Source organism: Archocentrus centrarchus, chromosome 20, assembly GCF_007364275.1.
Source record: "Archocentrus centrarchus isolate MPI-CPG fArcCen1 chromosome 20, fArcCen1, whole genome shotgun sequence".
Lineage (NCBI taxonomy): Eukaryota > Metazoa > Chordata > Actinopteri > Cichliformes > Cichlidae > Archocentrus > Archocentrus centrarchus.
Genome location: NC_044365.1, coordinates 16,996,495 through 17,021,139, shown reverse-complemented (window position 1 = coordinate 17,021,139; position 24,645 = coordinate 16,996,495). Strand labels below are relative to the sequence as shown.

The 24,645-nt window shown below is 41.8% G+C and overlaps 1 protein-coding gene across 2 annotated transcripts in view; it reads right to left on the bottom strand.

Moving 5' to 3' along the window:
• The window catches only part of drosha (drosha ribonuclease III), a 126,841-nt gene that overhangs the window by 28,812 nt on the left and 73,384 nt on the right, over positions 1–24,645 (bottom strand). For both annotated transcript variants that reach the window (XM_030757289.1, XM_030757290.1), the window contains 2 exons: positions 14,458–14,502; positions 8,150–8,307 (listed from right to left, as the gene is read on the bottom strand). In XM_030757289.1, coding sequence (XP_030613149.1) covers positions 8,150–8,307; positions 14,458–14,502 — 203 coding nt within the window. The remainder of the gene's footprint in view (positions 1–8,149; positions 8,308–14,457; positions 14,503–24,645) is intronic.

Sequence of the window (24,645 nt, the reverse complement as noted above, 5' to 3'; positions counted from 1 at the left end):
AAGAGATGGAAAGGAAAAACGCAAGGTTACAGAAGGATAAAGCGGGAAATGAAACAGTACATGGATGGGAGGAGGGAGGGGAAGGGGGGGGGGGGGGGGGGTGGGAACAGGGAACGTTTCACATGAGGTCATTCAGCTACACATCAATGGGGCATGAAAGGCATCATGCTCTCTCGACAAATCTACCAAGCTTTTAGTCTTTCAACAGAAACGGTGAAGTCGGCTGATGTACATTTCATGGGTGGCCTCTGGGAACAGCTGCACTGACAGGCTGTGTGACAATTCGGAAGCAGTCTGAAGTAGCAGGCCTTTATGGAGAAATCCTTCAGCTTTGATTGCAATTCAAATTTAAAGGCAAGAAGAAAGAAAAATGCTTTTAAAAAAAATCTCTGGTGCACCTGCAGGAGTGCCTGGTAAAATCCTAAGCCCACAAAGGCAGCAACTGTGCGCACAGCTTTAGAGAACATCTTTTAACCCTCCAACAATTCCTAGAAAAAGCTCACAGCACAACTGTGATACTGTACATCAGCTTCCTGCCTTTCTCCCCATCAGTGAAAGGCAGGGCGCACACTCTAACTCCCTGCACAGTGCTAGACAGGGCAGGATGAGGGGGGGAGGGGGGGACACAACTGCTGTTGCTGCTGTAATGGTCATTAATTAAACAGAATTATAGATTAGCATTGCAGATGTGGGCTGGTGCCATGCCAGGCAGGCAGGCAGGAAGCGCCGGGTAGGGTGGGCGTGAGCGAGCGCCGTGCGAGCAGGGAGGTATATTCAGCAGCAGCGGAGCACATATCCATCTACAGCTAAGAGCTCCTTGCAGGAGGGGAAGTCCGAAGACGAGAAGGGAAGATGCAGAGGAAGAAAATGAGGAGGAGGTTGACATCAAAGAGAAAAAAGGCCAAAGTTTATTGTCCAATTTTTAGCGCCTCTGCCTTTTATGAGCCGCAGCCAAAGAGATCCGAGGTTAAAACTGAGTGAAACTGCAGTTACAGCATATTAAGCAGAGATGCATCTGTCTAGATTTTTGATTACGCTTCTGTTTTTGTTTCCTTTGACCAATTGTTTATCTCAGGGCGGCTGTGATTCAGGAGGCAGAGCTGGCCGTCTGCCAACCAGAAGGTCGGTGGCTCAATCCTCAGCTCCTCCAGTACATATATCAAAGTGTTCCTGGGCAAGATGGTGGGTCTGAGTGTGTGCAAGACAGTTAGAAAGCACTCAAAGGCATAGAATAAAGTGATGTGTGTGAATGGGTGAATTTGGCTTTGAGTGCCCAGGAAGAGTAAAAGTGCACTATATAAGTAACAGGGCATTTACCATGAAAAATATACACTACAACTGCTGAACTAGACCAACAATTCATAAACTCAATGATTCACCATGTAAAAGAGTTTATTCATAACAGTATTATCACATTTCCCCTTTTGAAATACTCATCATTAACTTGTGAGTCTGCGATATGTGCGGAATCTTCTGCGATGACTCGTCATGAGTTCGCGGTGCAGAATCGCGTGAATGTCAAACAAAATAGCGAGCGTGCTCGTGGCTGCACCGCAGACTTCACGCACTTCCTCTGAGCCCGCTGAAAGCTGCTGTTTGGCCTCAGAGCTGTAGCTGGATTCGTACGTCCCAACACAAGCGATGACCCTCAGTGTTTGACACACACAAGCTGATGTTTGAGGCCTTTGGTCAAATGCAAGTGTAAGTACGTTACTTTCACGAATCAAATTAATACTGGCTGCCATGTTGGAAGCACTCTTGAGGTAAGCGGGGAGATGAAACTGATTATCGGCCCCGGGCTCTGGATTAGTCTCCCATCCCTCATAAAAACCTGTCCAAGAACTGACAATCAGTTTTAAAACTGAGTGCTTTTAGTCAAAGCTTAGTTCACTTTTTTCTTACTGCTCCTTTATTTAAACTGTTATTGCTATGTATATATTTATTTGTATGTATTTTTGACTTTATGATGGTAGAAAAAGGCAGAAGATGAGGGAGAACTTAAACTACAATACCAGCCAAAGCCCTGGTGTCACGGTGCTGTCCTCAGATTGATCGGTTTTCCCCAACACTTTTTAATATAATTTCACTTGTCGCTCAAATTCCTTTAAATGTATAAATGTTTAATACAAGAAAGAAGGAACTGATTTTAATTGCTATGAACCCGAAGATCACAGAAGAGTTAATGCAGGGAGAACTTGGAACAGCTCCTTTTTTTTGTTTCGCTGTGTCTTTGAGGCCCAGGACAGAGCTTCATTAGGAGTGAAGGGACACTGCCTGATGCAGACTCCACATTAAAAATAATCACAGAGCTTCTTAATGAACAGGCTCTGCCACAGCTCATGAGAGCGTGAAGAGCTGAGGTGGGAAAGGAGGGGGTTAGAAGAAGGGAACAAAGGCCAGAGATCACTCAGTTTTCATCCTGTACCTCAGTAAAGGCCCAAAATCTATCATATATACCGTTTGATAGCTGGGTAAAGCAGGGGGATGCCAGGAAGAATATGCTGGGTAGGAAAAGATTGAAAAGGTGTAGCCTGAGCTAATTTCACCTCCAATAGGAGGCAGAGTGGGAAGCCAAAGAGGGGAGTGACAGTGAGAGATGAAACGAAAAAAGGCAAGAGATGGAGGGAAAAAGAAGAGATAGAGTAGGTCAAAGAGGAATTCGTCGCTGTGTGAAGCGGCACAAAGAGCCATCCCTTATTCACTTCAACAGCAGAGGCACAATGCTCCAGTAAGGTGGGGGAAATTGAAGTAAAGTGTGGAGCGGAGGTCTTTATTCGCCTTTGACTTTGATCTAAAATACCTTTAACAGGCCCTCTGAAGAGGCGTCGACAGGCTGCCCGCTCCAAAAGGGGCAAGCACACCATTTTTTAAACCCATTTTTCTGCTTCTTAGGGAAATAATGTTCTTGTTTCATATGTGCGTGCTTGTGTAAACTTCAAATGTGTAATTGGCAACTACTTCTGACAAAGTGGGGGGACAAGTGGTGTGGTCACTTTGGACCCCAACATGCAGAGTCGGAGTCATTTTAGGCAAACCAGAAAAGGGTATGGGATGAAAATCATTTGCACCACATGAAAAGATCGGTTTTAATTTAAAATGGAACTCTGACAGAAATCTCAGGGTCCCTTCGAGCGAAATTGGACTGAAAAAAGAAATGAATCAAGGAAAAGTGTTGTTCAAAATTTGAAAATAGAATTAGAGTGATATAAAAGCTTAATTTACAAACTATTTAATAAACTATGGGGTGAAAGGTGGGAAAGTTTGCATTATTTGAGCTCTCTATGGTTAGGCAATTTTTTAAAAGTAGACCGTGCAAGTGGAATTTCATTTGATTAAAGTCGTCATTGCTAAATATTATTTTCAAACTAAAATAAATTGAAAATCACATTTGCATTTTTTAAAAAATGTCTAAAGCCGAGAGGTTAAAACCACATCAACATACAATGAGATGTGCAGCTTTAATGCAGTGGGTTGAATGAAAAAATTGTAGAAATTACAGACAATTTTAGACACAGTCACTTATTTTTAAAGGCAACAAAGTAACTGGACACTTTGCTGACAAGCAGTTTTGTGGCCACGTGAGGCCTGTTCAGTGTTTTTCTATGAAAATTTAAGCAGGTGGTGTTGATTCCAGGTGGTGAATTTGCATTTGGTAGGTTTTCACCATGAGGTCCAAAGAGAGTGTACGTGAAAGAGGATCAGTGAGACGGCCAAAACAACAGGCGTGGTCAAATCAACAATCTGACCAGCTTAGCAACTCCACAAGGCTCAAAAGACCACACAAGACAATGAAAGTGGATGAGGACAGAATTATTTCCGTGGTTACTCCTTCACAAGTTCTTACAAAATCAAGAACACCGTTTACAATCTAAAGACGCCTTCATGAATGAATCAGAGGGTTTAGAACAAGGTGCAAACCACCGGTTGCACTCAAGAACAGGAAGTCCAGATTAAACTTTGCCAGAAGACAGCTAAAATAGCCTGCACAGTTAAAAAAAAAAACTAAAATCAAGATAAACGCGTACCAGAAGTTAATCTTGGTAGGAAGAGAAAAGTGTGAAGGAGAGAAACAACTCATGATCTGAAGCATAACACATTATCTGTCACATATGGTGGAGGCAATGTTTTAGCATGTATGGCTGCAGGTGGAACATGCCGGTGGTTATTGATGATGTGACTGCTGATAGAAGCAGGATGAATTCTGGAGTGTGCAGGGCTGTAATCTCTGCTCAGATTCAGACTGGACGACACAACACAGCCTGACAAAAACTAAAGGCAGAGAGAACCGCAAACAAGCCACTGAAACCACTGAAGTCAGATTGTAAATTAGCTTGTGCTGTAACTCAGACTATGATTACACACCGTAGATTAACACACTATAACTGGATTATGTAAACACGTGTACTCCTCTTAAAAATTGTTAGATAACCTGCAATGATTAAAGGTTTGAGAATAAAGCCCATTGGTGCTTTATACTTTACTGTGCTTTTCACAGCGGTCTGCACCACAAATATTTCATTCACTAATTTCCTTTAACATTCAATGTGAACATAAATCTGCTGTATAATATATAAATGCACATAATGTTTCAAATATCTTCTTTCAAAGCTGGATGGTGAAATGTACTTTCATTGAACAAACCCTGAACACAAAGAGAGAAACGGACACCCGTTTCATCCTTTTTCACTAACGGTGAGATTCTTGCAACACTCGGCTCTTCCGTTGTGAGAGGAGACAGGAAGCTCATCGCCTGGGGGGGGCTGCAGCTCCCCATTACTACTGTCTGACTGTAGCCTCCGGTCTCTGCCGCGTCAAGACACCATCAGCTCCCGCCCCTGCCTCTTGTACTATCTTCTTCTAGGTCAGCTTGTCCTAGGTCAGTCCCGTCTCCTCATCTGAGGCCTACCTTTTTGTGTGACCCTCCTTTCCGTTTTCTGACCTTGTTCTTCGCTCTATCGCGACAGCCTGACCCACTTTGGTATAACCTTTGGTCCTTATGGGCAGCCATTGCTCAGTTCCAGCTTTCAAGTCAGTCGGCTCTATTTAGGTCAACATGCCTTTGGCAACTAATGAGCTACTGAACATAAATTACCCGGAAAATATATTAATTTGTTCGTTTTTGCTCCAGGAAAAGCAACAATAAAATTATAGGAAATAAAAAAATACATTAATTTAAACTTCCAGCCCTGCAGTGTTAAACCGTGACATCACCAGGTTGGAAAACTATCACTGGCATCAACCTTGACTTGGAAAGTCCTTAAAGTGAAGCTCAGTAGGAGACGAACCTCTGGACCTCTAATCAACTTTACTGACCCTGAGTGGGGAGAGATTTGACATTTAAGTGATGGATTAGAACATGCAGAGCAATGTGTGTGTGAATGTAACACACGCACACACACACACACACACACACACACACACACACACACACACACACACACACACACACACACACACACACACACACACACACACACACAAACAGCAATGTCCTAGTCTAAATCTAAGCAAGCAATTACAGAGAGCAGCCTGCCAATAAGATATCAGAGGTGTGCTGCCAAGGCTAATTTGCTTTAGCTGTCAAACTCACTATTGTGTTGTTTTGTGGAGCTCAGAAGTGAGTTAAGCTTTAGTTGCAAATAACCCTCTCATAGTCGGAATCAGAAACACCTCAAATTGGAGTGAACGGTCTTATTAGCGGAAACATTTTGGTACGAAAATTGCAATCTTTTCAGCCTTTCATTTGACGAGTAAACGAGCAGAGGTTACACTGTAGCTACACAATAACAACGTGTTTGTTTCGGGCAGACCCGGCCGCTCTCTTCCTGATCAATTTTAAGTCGTCCTTATAGAAGTTTGTAACTTTACTGACTATTGAACAAATGTCAAAACAGGGGAGGGGAAAAAAACATTTCCAGTGTTCCAAATGTGAGAGTTAAATCACAGCAGCACTGCGGTGAAACACTGCAATTAATGAGGGAAAAAAAAACAGAGCAAACTCATACCTGAGTTACTATAAGTTGTATGTATGGGCTTTAATGCTCATCTCCACCTATATATTTTATTCTTGGGCACCACTGCATTCACTGATTAAAATAATCCTAATTTACCTTATAGTGGACCTTAGTGCAGCCCTGCAGTTAATCCTCTGACTGAATCAAGCCATTTTAATTTCTGTCCCTTCAGGGCAACTTTCTTCTGATTGGCTGAAGGTTTGAACTGCAGGTGGGTGGGACTGCGTGCCTGAGACATGGGGTACGGTCGAATAGTCCAGAAATGACCTCCTATCTCCTTTCCCTTATGTCAAAGGAAAATGTCATACGGTTAAGGAAAGGTGATGAGAGAAACTTGGTTATCAGAGAATCCGACTGCTCTTACACTAATCCCCTTAACAACGTGTCCAGAAGACAGACTACAAAGTAATATGCTCTCATTCTTTCTGGCTGGAGAGATGATCCAGTCTAACTTGTTTCCTCCTCCTTGTTTAGGATTTTTATGACTGAAGTAAAATTCCCTCCATCCATAACTTATCCAAGTGAATTCACCCAGCTTTAAACTGCCACGCAGATATTTCTGGCTCACTTCCAAAGCAAAATTGACGATTTGATGGCAAAGCCAAATCAGAAGTGTGCCTTAAGCCTGCATTCTTTGAACCTGATCTCCACCTGCAACAGATTCTGTTAACTGGTTCACAGTGGAGAGCACAGAGGAGGAGGAGGACTACTGATGCCAGCTGCAGTCCTCGAGTTGGAGCGCATCCAACCGTGGGACGAGATCCTCTCTAAGGAAGCAGCTGAATGATTTAGAAGACCGCTACAATAACAACCTGGCAAACGACCCAGCCAATAAGATGCTGGTTCTCAAACTGTGGGGCGGGCCACATTGGTGGAGCACTACCAGTGGGCCATGGATGACCAGTCGAGAGTTTGTCAATCTCCATGAGCAGTCTACATATGGCAGACACTGGTACGAGCTAAGGCTGCTCAAAAAAAACTATAATCATGATTATTTTGGTCAATATTGTAATCTTGGAACTGGAAAGCAACAGTTTGAGCTCTTAAAGGAGAGGCGGAAATGCACCACTGTCCAGGAACTTTGTAGCGATTTTGCAGTAAAAATAAATAGATAATATGTTTTTCTCAGATTATTTTGTTTTTAATATTGGAAGCCACAATTATGATTAAAATCTAATTGCTCAGCCCAAGAATGAGCATAAAGTGCCCCTTGGTTTCTCAGATTCACTCATTTGTATTTTGGTTTCAAAAATGGTTGAGTAAAGGCTTAAGATGACCTTCTAAAATGAGACTTTTGTATACCAATGGGGGATCTGTTATATAGAGCCTATGACTTGAAATGACTATATTAAGAACCCTCTCTATGACATAAAGATCCAAGAGTAGGAAAAAATAAAAACTGTTGGAAACTGAACAATAAGAGTATCCTGAAGCCTGAGTATTTTCACAGGGATTTCCTGCATAAACGGTGGCATCAGTTCTTGAAATCTGGGCCACATGTAAAATGAGCATCCGCGACTGTAACAGTATACGACAGAAAATAAGGAAAAGAAAAACCGATCCACTTTAAATGAGAATCCAAGAGTTCACAGGGTGGACAGTGAAATAAGAGATGAATCAAACCCCCCCTTTTCCCATGTGACAGCAGGGTTGTGGCCTCGCAGGTACCACAGACTACAAATACAAGGACTTCACAGTCCCTTAGGCCTCTCTCTCTCTCGGCTGTGGAACCCCCTGGATTAGGGCTTTGTGCCAACAATAAAATAGGCCATCTTTCACTAAGGAACTTTGAACATGACATTCAAGACATCATTTCTTATAGAGGCAGCTTTAGTGATGGCAAGAACATGTATAAGCTGCAGGGGGTAAACATAATGATGATGTGGGAGGAGGCAGCTGCCGCATTCATAACAGATACAACAATTTTAAATGCTCACCATATAAAACTCCCAGCATTTCAGATTATAGTATACATTATAATGCATCATGCCTCATCACCTCTGAAGGGAGCGGCAGATAAAGTCTGGCTATTTCTACAGCATCCCTGCAAATTACATCTGGCCAGTGAGCGCTACACTTTGCATTTTAATTGGCTGTAACTCTATTATCCACAAACAAGCAGTGAAGGCACTTACAGGGTGAGGTGGTTAAAGCCCACGGTCCTTAAGGTGAAGGCTCTGGCCAGCAGGCGAACATGTGTGAACAAAACGCCGATAGACTCCTCAAATCTGGTCAGTTTTTGGAGGACTGGAGACGTCTCAATCAGCTGCCTGTCTGTCTGTGGCTCCTGTACCTGGACAAGGACGAAGACAGCATGAAGGAGGTTCGGTGAAGAGATCTAGGCCTTCAACAGGTCTGGTCATTATAGACAGAAAGAAAACAGAATGTCAACGCTCACTGATTATCTGTAGTTTCTGCTTAGGATGACTGAGGCAACAATAAACAATACATCTATTTATCAGTGAATGCCAGCACTTGGTCTGCTTTGACCCTTCCCAGGCTACGTAAGTCTGCAGGATCGCTGTTCAATATTTGTAGTTGAACACACTCCAAGTCATCTTTTATAGATTTGAGACTAGCCAGAGTCAACATTTAGTGAGTAGCAATTTTTCAGTGTTTACTTTTTTGGCAAGTCCTTAGTCCAGGTGAAGAGAGGGCTTAGTGTTACAGCACACAGTGATTATGTTAAATTATAGACTGCTTCCAATGTGCTAACAGTTTAGGAAAGACCCTCCTTTGCTTCTGCATAACAGTATGTTCAAACACAAAGCCACAGCTCATGTTTTGTTTTGGTTTTCCCAGTGTTTTGTTTGGAGAGGAAGAACCTGACTCCCCTGCACAGAGTCCTGACCTAAACTCTGTCCAGCACATCTGGAATAAACTACAATGAAAGGTCCAACATCAGTGCTGCAACCTCACTAATGTTCAACCACTAATGTTCTTGTGGGTGGGCCCATTGCGTTAATCTCCCATTATATTTTTATTCCTGAACCAACGGCAACTACTAGAGTAGCTTTGCATGATTCACAATTCAGAATCATCTTTATTCATCTTAAACTGGGCCTTCGTTCAGCCCCTCAATTCATCTATGCCCGAAACAAGCTGTTTTGGCCCCCTCTTTATTTTGTGATTAAATTTTATACATAGCTACAAATAGTTTCCTTATATTTGAAGCACCTAATTGCTTTAGCTGTTAAATGTACTTTTTTATCTTTGCATATACAGCTTTATATGTCAGAGTCCTGAACGTGTATTCAGCAACACCGAGCACGACCACTTCAGGGATCCTTGACTAACAAACCAAAGAGAAACTTGCTCGGTGAAGTCATCCTGCATAAGAGTGTCAGATAAATTCCGTAAATGAGATGAACCTCTGCAGTATGTGCTGCTTCAGGGCCTGTTTAGAGTGTGTGTTTTTCCTCTGCCTCAAAACAAACTCAGATGATCTGCAGCAGATGGAATCTCTTAGTCATTAAGTTTTAAGTCAAACAGCTCCTTTTTTTCCCCCCACACTCTCTAAATCTGATGATTCCCGCAGTCAATTAATATCTCTGGTGATTCAGTCGTACTGTAAATGCGCTGGCTTGTTATTTCAGACTCCTTGTGACTGTGATCAGACTTGAAAGAATAGTTTTCAGTTGTGTAAATCGCTGTAGATTATACGTTTAGCATTAGCTCCAGGGCTTGGCGAGTTCAGAGGTAGATGGGTTCAGCAAATACATGCGGTTCTCTTTAGCTACAGTGTTTCCTTTTGTCTGTGCTCATTAGAAAAAGAAATAATATGTTAAGAAAATATGTGCATTCATGTTTGTTAAATCAAGAGATATCCTTATGGGTGCATTAATTAGGCTGCTAGAGTCATCTAATTGGTCTCTGCGTGGTGCAACTGTTAGCTTGACCAAGGCATCTTTTCCACAGAAAATAGAAACATTGAGACACGTAATTTCATGTGGACATTCAAAGGGAACACAAGCACATTCAATTGACCTTGTTAGCTCGCTCTATTTTGCTGTAAAATATGAAGTACCCTGAAAATAAGAATAAAGATTACACGCAAGGCTCTTCGAGGAGAGATAGCCACTTTCTTCATTTTCCAGCACTTTCTTTTGTCTGCATTTTTGTGATAGAATGACAAGTAAACAGATCGCTCAAAGTCTCCCATGTCGAACTTTTGCACAGAGCAGAGATGTATTTTTAAACTCAGTATTTTAATTGGAGTGCTGCCGGTAATGTCATGGTTCCATCTTCCAGTGTGTCCTAAGAAACATTTCACTCCTGCCTTTTTTGCTCCTTCTGTTAATTAACGAAAGGCGTGTAAATGTCATGCATCGCAACTAACGACATCTGACGAGTTCGGCACTTGGAGGCGCAAGCTTATCCTTCAGGGGAAATGGCCGGCAGCAAGGCTTCAAACGAAGTGAAGAGGAGAAAAAAAAAAGAAAGAATCAACAGCAGTTTTGAAAAAAAGAGGAAAAAAAAACATGTTTGAAATGGCTTCAAAGCATCACTTTTAGCTCAGTCCAGACAGAAAGCAGAATCAGAGCCCAGGTCTTCTGAGGCCAAATAAAAATCCAGACTCTCATGTATCTCCTCAATAAACTAAAGGAGAAATTTGGTAATCCAGACTCAGTGTAAATGATGTCCTGGTAAATTATTCTGAACAGCTGGGGGTGACGATGTGCTATTGCATATCAAGCAAAAACAAAAGACCACAGACCAATCCGCAGAATTCTGTAGGGTACGTTGTTGCGAAGCTAATGCATGCATCTATGCCAGAGATTTATGTACACACAATTACACACGCCACAGCGAGCTGTCATCACATCCCCTCAAACCTCATTAAGGTAGCTCCACTCATCTCTGCCCTGTCATCCTCCTCTTGATCAGGAGGGGACGAGGGGACACACTTTGTAACCTTTCAGCAGCAGTTTAGGGCAGAACAGCCTAATTTAGAAACAGAGCGCACAAACATGTCTGTGTAGATACTCAGTCATTCAAGTCATGGTGAAGTGAAGTGCTTAAGTCAAAAGAAGCCGGACTTCTTTTAGTTTCTTGAAGACATTTCACCTCTCATCCAGGAGGTTTCTTCAGTTCTAAAAGCTGATGGAGAGTCCAAGTTAATTTAACCTCTAGTGGGGTTGTCACCTTGGAGGTGCTCCTAATATGCCCAGACATGTTCTAAGGTGGTGGCCAAAACACCAACCATCAGCCACCTATGACACAGACCTGAGAGCCCTTCCCAGGCAATTTAACCGCCAATCACACTTCAACCCGTGTGACCCAACAACTCACACCAATCCTGACAGGTCCAGGTGTGCCAGGACCACCTCAAACATTAGCTTTTAGAAGACGCTCAAATGTTCATGAAATATCTTTATGAACCTATAAATCTCCCTAAACCGTGTGTGCAAACAAATGGCCAAGGCCAAGCTGTCCTCAAAAGTTTAAACTCATCTTAAGATTGAAATTGAAACCTAATATTACTATAATAATTATTGTCTTCCTTGTGGTTACATGGAAGTTACATGTAAAAAAAAAATTAATTAAATGAATAGGTTTGGACTTTACCTTACCTTTTTTATGAAACATACTCCCATTCGCTGCTAAATTACCATTACAAACCGTTGATTCAGCCTAAGGAGATGGCAGCATTGGTATATTCTTATTTATAAAGCCATACTGGGTAGACTCTATCTGAGCAAGCTCTTATCACTTATAAACAGCTGCTCTTCAGCATTTTTTCTGATCTCGGTGGAGTAGCATTGTCTTATTTTGGAATAATCTTCAGAGCCCACTAAAGTTTGAAGACCTTATAAAACATTTTGTAATTTCTGTTATGTTTCTTGCTAGTTCTGATTTGCTTTATTTTTGTCCCATGTCCGATCATGTTATGTTATATTTGATTTTATAATTTTCGTAACTTTCCAAAGGTGTACTTTTTTGGCCAGATCTCCCTTAAAATTAGATTTTCATCTCAAGGCACTTCCTGACCAAAAAGAAAAAAGTACATAAAAGTTCCAGAAATTGTATTAAACTTTAATTTCTTGGCAATACCTCACCTACGCATTTTTCCCCCCCTGTAATTGCTGTGAATTTCTCATCGCAGGCTGTCAGATCAAGTGGTGCTTGCCATCAACCTGCTTCCTCCTTCTTCTTATGGTCTTCATTTAAATATTCTTCAGTTAAGCTGATATCTTATTTTCTTCTTCTTCTTTTTTTTTTCTTAACCTAAGCCATAGTCTACATCTCAGGGTAAACAACATTCCCCACCACAGTTATTTTAGCCAGATGCTTGAGCACGGTGGCTCAGTGGTTAGGACAGTGTTCTCACAACAAAAGGTTCCTGTGTTCAATTCTTGGTTAGAGACTTTCTGTTTAGAGTTTGCATGTTCTCCAGTTCCTTCCAATACTAACAAAAAAATCAAGCCTGGCTAATGCTCCTGATGTCAGCACAGGTCACTCTTGCAAAAGAGATTCTTAATCTCAAGATGTACCTTTTCTTCAGCTTCCTCTTTTGACACTATTCTTTCAGTTTCTTCTGATGCAATTTCTACTTTCTTGTTTAGTTAGTGGTGTTAGTGGTGCAGGCTTCTCTCTCAGAACGTCACCAGTTTCTACATGATCCATTTTGAGGTCTAGAGACCAGTCAGAAACCCCCTGGCAATTTCAGGTTGCTGGGGAAAAAAAGTATATTCCGCAACTGGTTGGTGAGTGGTCGGTTGAAGCTGCTGGCTGTCACTAGGTGAAATCAGTCGCAAAGAGGTTGCTGCACCAAAAAACTCCTTGCAATTGCTTTGGTTGCTAGCAGACTGCCACGGTCACCTGTAGTTTGCATGGAAGATGCAGACTTGTCTGCGAATACTTGCTCGCTACAAGCCGAGTAGTTGCAAAACCTGAAAGTACAAGTTGTGCCTTACTGCTCTTTCATGCAAGCTATGGGTGACAGCAGGAATCTACTAGTAACCAAATCAATGGCAAGGTTTTTGGTGCAGCGCCATATCTCTCTTCTCATCTAGCAACTGCCAGCAACCACTCCCCAACTGGTAGGGGTAGACACATTTTTCTCTAGTGACTGGTGGTTGCCAGGGGGTTTCTGACTGGTCTCTAGGCCTGCGTGACTGGAGCTTTACATGCATATGGTGGTATAAAGAAAATTTAATGGTAATTTTCCATGTGCGCTCATTTTTTTGCAAAGGCTGATAACTTTTCTATGCACATATTTGTGAATGAGGGTTAATGTTCCCACTCCAAGCTTCATAAATTAAAGATTATACAACTAAATAAACAATTAAGAGATAAATAAAGATTAGACTGCATCAGATCACATAACCCAAAGGGTCAGGGTGCTATAAAGATGCTGACACAATTTAGTAGGTGTTGTCCCACTAGCACCCAGGACCACCCAGAGGAAAACTCTGCAATGCACAGTGTGTGGTAATGAGGCTGTATGACTACTCATGCAGCACACTCTGGAGGTACCAACTGAACCACAGAGCCATAGCAGGACTGACCCCGGAGCTCCACCCTGTCCACTGTACCCACAACCGCCGCCTGTGCAGCTCACTAGGAAAACAGGCTGCTGGGTGCACAGTGGGTTTAGTCTGAGCACTGAACAAGCTCAACAAAAACATTCAGACTCTCTGTGGATCTTGGGGATAACAAATACAGGGGTGACAAGGCTAAAATATAAAAAAAAACAAAAAAAACAAACAAACATATGTTGTAGGTAAACAGAAAAGCACAATGTTATTTTTTGGGGCAAAAGCGGGATGTGTAAAAATGTACATACGCAAGAGAATAAAGCGCTTAAAGATGACTCTCGGCATACGCACAAAGAAACACTTTCTCCTCGTAAACACATCAGAGAGAAGGATGCCTGACGGTCCCTGGAGGCCCCATGTGATTCGGGACTGTAATCCTGTTATGGCATCTTTGATCTCTTCTTCCAAATCCTAATTTCAAACAAACACTGTTGACATGTTCAGTGTTTCTGGGCAGATCATGCAAAGAAAAAAGCAGCAGAACAGAGAGAGACTGAAGAGATGGATGATGGAGAAAGGACGGGGGGGATGATGTGGCAAAGAGAAAAGCCGAGAAGGGAGCAATGGCAAAGAGGAAGAGAGACTGAGTAAGTGAAAAAGCGGATTAGGGTCTCGACCAAAATGGAGAGCATCGAGACAACGGAACAGAACAATAGAAACTAGTGGAAGGCTACTGGGAGCCTTGTGACAGCCATAAAGAGCTCAGTCAGCCTCAGGCAAAATACCTAACAGCTTGCCCACCTCTGTTAGCAACACACACAAGAAGAAGAAAAATAACACGTACACGTTGACTGGAAAACTTCAAAGATTCGAGAATGCTTTTGTGTCTTGGGGGTGAGGTGAGTTTTAATGAGAGGTACCAGACAAAATAAACATCAATAATAAAACATATCTCTCCTAACCTGCAGGGGGTGTGGTGGGTAGTTGAGCCAGACCTCCCGCAGATCCTGTGAAGACAGAAACAGAGAGGGGAACAGAGATGAAGAGTCAGGGGGGAAGAAATTAGTGCATTTCCCCTTGGCATGAGGGTCATCACGTTAATGAATATAATTCATTAACACTACAAATAAACATAGTAAATCATTAAAAGTAGCAAAAAAGAAAAAAAAAAAGAAATGAATATTCAAAAATATCCCATTCTTTATAGATAAAGGGTTATTTCTGAATCAGATTGATGGGATTTTAGCATTACAAAAGCTCCCCAGGCACAAAATACAACCTCTAACACTAGAATCTTCACTGTGAATAGGGTCCCAGCCTTCAAACTATTCTCCTGCAACTACTTCTCTTGTTAAATTTTACCTTGCACTTTCTGTGATGTAGCACTTGAACTTGAATATTTTAAGCCTATGTGTGTATGTGTATGTACTGAATGGTTTTAGCTTATTAAAAGCAGCAGACACATGCAAGCCAGCTGATTTTTGAATAGATATGCAGAAAATAATCCAGAGTGTGTGTTCAGTTCAGTTCATTTCAATTCAATTTTATTTATATAGCACCAAATCACAACAAACAGTCACCTCAAGGTGCTTTATATTGTAGGTAAAGACCCTACAATAATTACAAAAAACCCAACAGTCAAAACGACCCCCTATGAGCAGCACTTGGTGACAGTGGGAAGGAAAAACTCCCTTTTAACAGGAAGAAACCTCCAGCAGAATCAGGCTCAGGGAGGGGCAGTCATCTGCTGTGATTGGTTGGGGCTGAGGGGAGAGAGACAGTAAAAGACACTGTGGAAGAGAGCCAGAGATTAATAAAAACTAGTGATTAAATGCAGAGTGGGGTATGAACTACAATGGCATGTTTCAGAATCACTTACATTACTGGACCACAATCGTTGTATTAATTGTGTATGTCACTTTAATGATGCAACTGAAGAAGAGTTTAATTACTTTTAACTACACTGCTGTGTAGTTTTATCTCTTAATAACACAGCATGGCAGATTATTAGTGCTTTATTTTAAATTTAATGGAGTGCAACCTAAAGACACCCGCATCCAAAATATAGTGGAGTTGAAATAGGAAGTAGTGCCACACAGAAATACCGAAATAAAGTACATTATAATTCGACTTCAGTAAGGTGAGTGAGTAAATGTACCCAGATACATTCCTACCGAGCCTGCCAACGCTCTCATTCAGTGGGTATTATAAGATTAACAACACTAGGGTGCCAGCGGGGCCCAATCATGTTTCAAGTGGGCAGGTGCCACCCCAGGTGCCCTGCGTTGCATCGTGCCAGATGCCCCTGATTTCCATCAAGCAGCTTACGTCTCACCTTTGTGCAAATATGGAATTAACAAGATAATGTGTACAAATGACAAGTTTCTGAAAATATACTGTGCACCCTTCTCTTTTAGCCGTGACAGCTCAGTCTTTACTGATATCAAAGACTGCAGTTTAGTTTCTCAACAATAAAATTAAATGTAACACTCGATGATGAAGCTTTGACATTAATGATTCTAAGCAGGGCGGGGGCTGTAGTAGTGCACCGCACATGGCTCTATGTAGGGAATTCCTTGTCCAAGTGCTTTCAGGTGCCATCAATGAGGGATGGTGAAAGAAAATAGTTCAAAATAGTTCTGCATATCCAATTTACGTAGTCAGGTAAGGTGGTGTTGGTAAAGAGGTGGGTCGTGATGTGGATTTGAGCGTAAGGTGAGGGGTGTTTGAGGGCGGAGTATTGGTGGGATTTAGTTTTCAGAGGAGCGTTGTCTCTGGAGACACACACTAGCAGTGCTGGACTTTTGCCTGCCCTGCCTGCGGTGAGAAATATGTGCAAGATCAACATGTTTCCTCTGTGCTCTAAGGTAACGACACAAGATCGAATAGTAGAAAGACCAAGGCTGAAATATACACGCTACACACATTCACAGAGAGAGAGAGAATAAGTTGTGGCTCTCAAGTTGTTGCCAAGGACAACAGCAGCCAGAGGCAGTTTTGGGCCTAGAGTCTAATGTTGGGTGAGTCATAGTGGTGATAGAGATGTGGAGAGGGCCTCTAAAGTACAGTATCACTCAGGTGTTTAAAAGGTTCAAGGAGATAAACCTTTAAAATGCGGCGCTAGCCCACGGGGGGTGTGTGTGTGTGTGGTCAGCAGCATCGAATGGGCGCCTCATCTTCTCAACCCACCCAGCTGGCAACCCATCGCCTTGAGCAGCCAATGAAAAATTCATGAAAAGTGGTCAATACGTTTCAGTAAATGCTTCCTTTTGGTTGCTTGTCTCTTAACCTAGGAGTGGGGTGGAGAAGCACTAAGTACATAGCGGGTATCAAGTCAACATTGAGCTCGCTTGCGAATACACGGGTCATCGGTTGTTAAGAGTGTCAATAATGCTGGCTAATGGATTGATTGGTTTCACAGTTATTTTGCAGCTGCACAACTTGCTTTAAAATCCACAAAAGTGATTCACCGAGACCGATGCATGCAAAGAGGCATAGGGAATATGAGAATGAAAAGGACAAGAAGGGAGAACATGACACTTGGGAAACAAAAAAAACAAAAAAAAAAACAATAAAGAGAGAAGTGAAGTGCACATGAGTTGCTCCGGCTTGAGATCGAGGCTTATGATTAAAATCCATCCACAAGGCGCTCGCGATCCACCCACATGCTGTATATAGACCCGGACAGCTAATGTTTCAATTACAGCCATTCCAAAGACAAGTCAGACAATGATTAAGCCAGCATTGAGTGGGGATTTAAGAATAACAACAGCCCCCCCCCCCCCCCCCCCCCCCCCCCCCCCCCCACACACACACACACACACACACACACTCTCTCTTCCAGTGTATGGAAGGTATAATTACTGGAAGCACAAATCATCATGTATAGCAGCTGAATCACAACCATTTGGAGGATATAACTGCTGCTACAAATGGTGGGACATGCAAACATGTTTATTCTAATGTCAGTGACCTGCACTTAGTGACGTGAAAAAAAAGCAAAATAAAGGGTAACACGGTGAAACTGCCTCTGATCTCCATTTTGATGGCCTTTAATCAGCCTTGACCCAGTTATCCTAAACTGTGGTAACCCACGGGATACTACTAAATTATAATTTAGGAATTTCCTGGACCTGGGTTCTAATGTAAAGAAAATGCCCCCAAAATGGGACAAAATGTGGTTTAAAGAGTTCAAGAAAGTAGGGTTGAAACCAATAAACAAAACTGTCAATCAAACGGGATAAACATTAATGAAAAGTAGAAAATTACTAGGTTTGCATATGGCTATCAGTCTAAATAGTAAGCTAAAACTATGGCTAATTTAATTATGAATTATTAGCTAAATAAACTGAGTAAACCTTTTTTTAAAAAATAATAGGACAGAAAATTATTAACTTAAATGAAAATTGCTAGCTAATAATGTGGAAATACAAATGCATTTATAAAGTATTGGCCTAATGCACTGCCTGGCCATATCCCCCTGATATATCCTTTATGTGAATTTCCGTTCGGTGTGAATTTCTGTGTAGATAGCAACACATTTGCAACAGAGAGCAACAAACTACAACATATAATTGCCAGTTTTACCCCATTCAATCTCAGTTTTGATGCATCAAAAATACTTTGAAGACAGCAACTGGTTGTGAGTGGTTGCAGACCTGGTTCCTGTTTTTGAACCAACCAATTCAAGGTATTGAAACTTTAAGCACACAGTCACAATAACTTTGGTTGTGCCATGCTCTCCAACCACTTTTTTTCCCCTAGTGTGACTGTAGCATATCTGATAAATGGTAAACTGAATTTAATTGCTATAGAGTAAATGGCAAGCTCAAAGTAGTTCAGATGCAGTCTAAAATGAGTTCAACTGAACACCATGAGTGGTGGTCTGATGAAGGGGCTTTTGAAACCATCTCTCGGGGCTTTGGGGGTATGTCAAATGAAATTGGGAACCAATGCTTTAACCCACAGGGGAGTCAAGGCACAACCTCATTCTTACACATACTCCAGCCTCTCAAGCCAACCGTGAACGCTCAACACCACATCCCCTCTACCCACATACACACACACACCCACAACTCCTGGGATTGTTGGCCATCCATGATTGGGACATAATGGTGCTCTTCTTTGACAGGGTCCAATGCTCGCTGACAAATTGGTCTCTAGCTACGGGCTGCCAATCAATCCATCAAAAGTAGTAGTGCAGCAGAGAGATCAATAAGAGATAGCGCTGCTGATCAATACTGACATAAAAGCAGCCCGAAGTCCAGAACAAAGGCTTCTGTCAGCGAGTGGTCAAGGTGATCTTCTAAATATGTGAAAAATAACATCGATTCTTTGGTGAAGTGTACCACACAATTTATATTTGAGGTTAAGAGCACACCTTTTACAGTTTCTGTGAGTGTAGGCAGAATAGTGTATATGAATGGAAAATGGCCAGTGAATGAATGAATGCATTCATTCTCCAAGCTATTAGCAAAGCAAGGACACAGCATAGAGGAGCATGCACATTCTCATTCAAACACTGGCAATATTATGCTTAACTGGACAAAGGGTTCAAATTGCACAAAGAATGGAGAGAACACTGGAGTGTCAAACAGGTAAAGAGCACCTGAGTGGAAAGATAAATGAAGTGCACACTTCTGGTTCATATACCCTTTGTGTTCTTTCTTTTAAAAAGAAAAAAAAATAGCTTGAATTTACAGATATAAGGGAACGGTTACTGTAAGTCAGTGAGGTGGCCTTAACTTGGAGGAAGTTGGTCAGCCAGCCTATCACCTGTGTGACCATGTAAGCCTAGCACACTCTACTGGTACACAAAGAGACCAAATAAAAACCAACAAAATCTCGAAATGAGTCACATTTAAAAATGCAATAATAAACCTGATTTATGTTTTGCAAAAACACTCGGTTTGGAATGCATGCCAACAAAGTGGGGGGAAAGGCTTGAAAAATTCAAACTGTTTTCCATCACTGCCTGAGTGTGTTGAAATCGAGCTGCTCTAAAACCCTTTTTGGCACTGCACCCAGAAACGAGAAAGGTAGGAAGGCTGCGGCAATGCCACATCACCGCAAGTTATTAATCTCTGCGCCACCGTGGCTGTCTTTGTTGTCACAGCAACCTTTTCTCAAATTTGGCCTTTAAGTGTGTGCGTGCGTGTGTGATTGTGTGGTGGTGTTAATAAAATCCAACAGATTAGCCAATGGGCAACTTGTGAGATCGTTTTTGACAAATTTTCCTGAAAAATGATTGGCTGAAGCAGCCAATTAAGTATTATTAGATTAAGGCATGGCTGACAGCTCAAATTATTGTTTTAAAATATAGGCAAGTAAATAAAACTGTTAGCTGAAAATAATGTCTAGACAATTAAAATTAATTAAAAAATTAACAAGGCTGGACCTCCTTTTGCCTTCAGAACTGCCATCATTCAGATTCAACAAGGTGCTGAAAACATGCCTCAGAGATTTTAGTCCATATTGGCATGATAGCATCACACAGTCGCTATAGATTTGTCAGCTGCTTCTCTGTGATGAGAATCTCACCTTCTAACACGTCCCAAAGGTGCTCGGTTGGATTGAGATGTGGTGACTGCGGAGGCCATTTGAGGACACTGAACTCTGTCATGTTCAAGAAACCAGTTTGAGACAATCTGAACTTTATGACATGGTGCGCTATCCTGCTGGAAGCAGCCATCTGAATATGGGTACACTGTGGTGATAAAGGAATGGGTATGGTCAGCGATAATAGGCAGGCTGTGACATTTAAGCAATGCACAGTTGGTACTAAGGGGTCAATGTGGGCCAAGAAAATATCCCCCGTACCATTATACCACCACCGCCAAACTGAACCGCTGATACAAGGCAAGATGGATCCATACTTACATGCAGTAGTCCAGATCCAGTCTAAAAGGAGTTCAAATGAACACTTTGAACATGATCTGAAAATAAGTCACGTTTTTTAAAAAAAACAAACAGTAATACACCTGATTTCATGTTTCTTTGCTATTTTTCCACTGCTAATATTAAAGAGTGAGAAAGAGTTGAAATATTCAAACTGTTTTCCATCACTGCCTGAGTGTGCTGAAGTCGAGCTGCTCTAAAACGTTTCTCGGCACTGCATCCAGAAATGAGAACAGAAAGAAGGTGGTGGCAATGCCATATCACCAAAAGTTATTATCTCTGTGCCACGGTGGCCGTCTTTGTTGTCACAGCAACCTTTTCTTAAATTTGGCCTTTGAGTGTGTGTGTGTGTGTGTGTATGCTTGTGTGGTGGTGTTAATAAAAGCCAACAGATTAGCCGATGGGCAACTAGTGAGATCATTATGGTGATTGCTCCTCAAAAGAGGTACTTCCCTCAGGACAGCAGAGTGGCATCAACATCTTTTCCCAGCAATATTGCACTGCTGTTGAGTCCAGGTTGGGAACAATCGAGCAGCTCCCCCTGAAGAAGACGCTTCCTGCCTCTCTGCTGATGCTTTAATAACCTCCACAGTAATGTCATTAGCAAATTAGCATCTATTGTTTCCTCCGGGCTTCTATGTGCAATGAAGCTAGATTCCATCGTCGGCAAGAGCCCCGTTGTTTAGGAACCAGAGCCAGCAAAGGTGACGTGTTGAGAGAAAAACAAGGAGACGGAAATAACTGTTGCGCTCCAGCCATGAATGCCATACCAATTAGGGAATAACAGAGAGGGGGAAAAAAAAAACGGAGGACACTGTTTGTCTGACTAGGTCTTGAGGTGGAAATTACATGCATGCTTTGTTTTAGGTAGTCAGCTCTGAATTTTACCTCCGGAATTGTGGAGCTTTTGTTTTGACTTGTCATAAGAGTGCGGGGAAACATCTGTGGGGGTAATGACATCCTGGGGTATTAGCGGGGGGGGGAGAAAGGAAAGGAAAGAGAGAAAATAAGAGGGAGCGAAAGAGAGTCACCAGGCAGCATCCTTTTGTTACACAGGGAGTCCATGTGACTGATCACCCATGTGTGAATGGAATACAACACCAGCAAAAAGGGTGCGATAGAGAAAAATGTCGTTTTTCTGGTTTGTACCGCATCTCTTACTTTAGTAATATAACATGCGAAGGCCCATTTTGACGTGTTAAGCTAGAATTACAGAAAGATTCGAGTGGTTCTGCAGACCTGCTGCCTGTCCATCTCTGTGGTCTGCCCCTCCAACTCCCCGCCCCCATCATACCACCCGGCTGGTGTTTGGCTTTCTGGTCTGTGTCCATCTGTCTCCTCTCAGCTTTGTATAACAGAGCTGCCATCAGGAGGATTCATTCGGGAATGGGGGGGGCAAGCCATACTATTTCGATCCTCAGTCTGCATGTCTCAAAACTTTCAAACCAAAGCTGAACTTCACTCAACTTCTACTGGGAATTTCAGTCACGTGCAACCTACCCAGTGTGTTTGCATTACTGCTGTTCATGGATGTGAATTGTCGTGTTTTTTTTTTTTTGTTTGTTTGTTTTTTTTCTTTCTGGTGACAGTCGGCATGAACTTTCAAGTACTGTGCTTCCACATGAAGCATGTTTCGTGTCTGCAGCATGTATTTTGGACCGACAAAGCGAGGACATATCACCATGGAAACCAAAAAAACAGAGCTTTAAAAGAAGTGGTGGCAACAGTTGTAATTTAACCGAAAGGATGACGATGCGGCTATTTGGTGAACTGCCAGGACAGAGAAATGGGTTTCATCTCACAGAGATTACGTTATCGATTGCATTTAATTGCATTCATATTATTGGCTGTAATATCATGTAAAGATTTCAACTTGGATTTCACAAAATATCTTCACATCTAACATTAAACCCTCATGGGGAATATGTTTGTGACCTGAAACCTGGTACTTTTAGCAGCTGGCACAGCATGAATTACAGGGTTTTCTTTCACCTGGTGAATCTGCATGTGCGTCCTCTCAGGTTTTTGATTGAACAAATATATCTTCTATTGGTAATTGGCAGAGTCCATCACTGGTTGTATTTTTGAGGCTAATTTTTCCCCTATTTCGTTTACAAAGAACAGGATTTTACTCATTTGTGGGCATACACATGGACAAGTAGTCCATCAGATGATACATTTTCATGTACGGGTTGAAGGATACATGGATAGTTGCTGCACTGCAATATTACAGACGAGTCCAGAGCCATTGCATAAAATCGGCATGTATGTGGACATCTACATGGATCTGAGCAGGGTTTTCCAGATCCCCTGCTAGATCCCCAAGCGGTACTAGGCCAGATAAGGCATATAATCTCTCCAGCGAGGTCAGAGTCTACCCTGAGGTCCCATCCATGATGATCATCTAGGCTGGCTTCGTTCAACGTAAAGAAGCAGCAACCCTACTCCAGATGTCTGAGTTCCTTGCCCCAAATTTCAGAGCCAACAAGCGATTCACTAATCCCATGCTAGGCAAGCTAGCTGTTAGTGGCTTTGCTTAGCTTGCTGATATTGCCAACAACCATCTAAAATAAGGTCACACAACTTTACAGATGTATAGTAATGATTAAAAAAAAAAGCTGAGTATAAAGATGGATGTGGTCCAAGAACTCATTGGCGTAACAGCTGGTAAAATCACACTGAAAGATAATCCATAAATTAAATTGTCCCTGGTCATCATTCAGGGTAATAGTGTCTCTGTTCTTTCAGTTTTGTCTCATGTGCAGAGGTGTCCAGATGCCATTAAAAGTTTATCTTTAAAGTTTATCTGAAAATGACAGATGTTTTTTCCCCATTGAACGTTGAAGGTCATGCACAAAGGGTAAGGAAATCATCTTTGTGCACTTCAAACAAGAAGAAAGTGACTACGACTTTATTATTCTTGTACTGACCACTTTCATTCCCTTTTTGCTCGTCTCCAGCAGAGTCAACAGAACAAAGAATATAAACAGAACAAAGAATATAGATCACACATCCCAATTTGGCCACCCTTATACTCTCCTGTTAGAGTTTAGAATGGATTTTAAGATCTTGCTCATTAGTGAAGTGTTGAATGGTTTAGCTCCTGTAGTCCTTTCTGCCTCTCTGAGCTTAAAATGTCCTTATTCCTCCATTAATCTTAGAATCTCTGATACAGTTCTTGTAGTTTTTATCTTTATTAATGAGATCAAATGCAGAATATAGATAGACCACAATTTAAACTGTAACTATTCTGCACCTCATGTCATAATCACTGTCCACTTGGGTTGTTTTTTATCATAAAATTGATCATTTCACAAGCACAGTCAACTTTTCTTCTCAGCTATTGTCTCCCTAAATGATACAACAAATACCATACACAGTGTATTAGGCCTCAGTCACAAAACCTACTTGTGATTGCTTTGGTTGCTAGCAGATTTGACAACTTGTCTGCAACCACATGCCAACTACTGCCTAAGCAGGAGTGAAACTTGGAAAAAGTGCAACGCATCACCTTCAAAGTCAAAATAGCAACTTACTAATGTAACCAATACGTTTAAAAATGTACAAGGCAGACAGTTTCTGATTTGTGCTGCCCTTATCTGTTTCACTACCACTCTGCAAGCAATTGGCAAGTTTTTGAAGACATGTTGTCATTTTCCATGCAAACTGCAGGGGACCGCAGCAATCTGTTGGGGCCAAAGCGCTCATAAGAGGTTTTAGGTTCAGCTTTATATACTTTTATCAGCTGATTTCACCCAGTGGCTGCCAGAAACTTCCAGCAACCACTCGCCAACCGGTTGGGTAATACACATTTTTCTGATTCAGGTGTGTTGGATCAGGGGCACATCTAAAACCTGCAGGACACCGGCACTCGAGGCCTGGAGTTTGCCACTCATGGTGTAAATGTATCTCTTTGTGTTTTTAAAATTAGCCTTTATGTCTAATATACCATATCTTCAGCCCACTCTAACAAATATTGGATTGCTCTTCACACTAAGGTGAAGAGCAATGCAAAATCTGTTCGGTAGCCTCAGAAATATGCTTTTTTTTTACATGGGAGTGTCTCATTCTTACAAATAAAAACCTCTACATCAAGACAGCTGAAAAGCTTGATAAATCCTGTTGATTTTCATGGCCACAGGACCACAGCGAAACAGAACCAAGGACATTTTCAGCTTTACTTGTAGAAACAAATACTCAATAGATGGCCTTACAATGGAAGAGGGTAACTGTAAAATATGGCCAACTGTGAG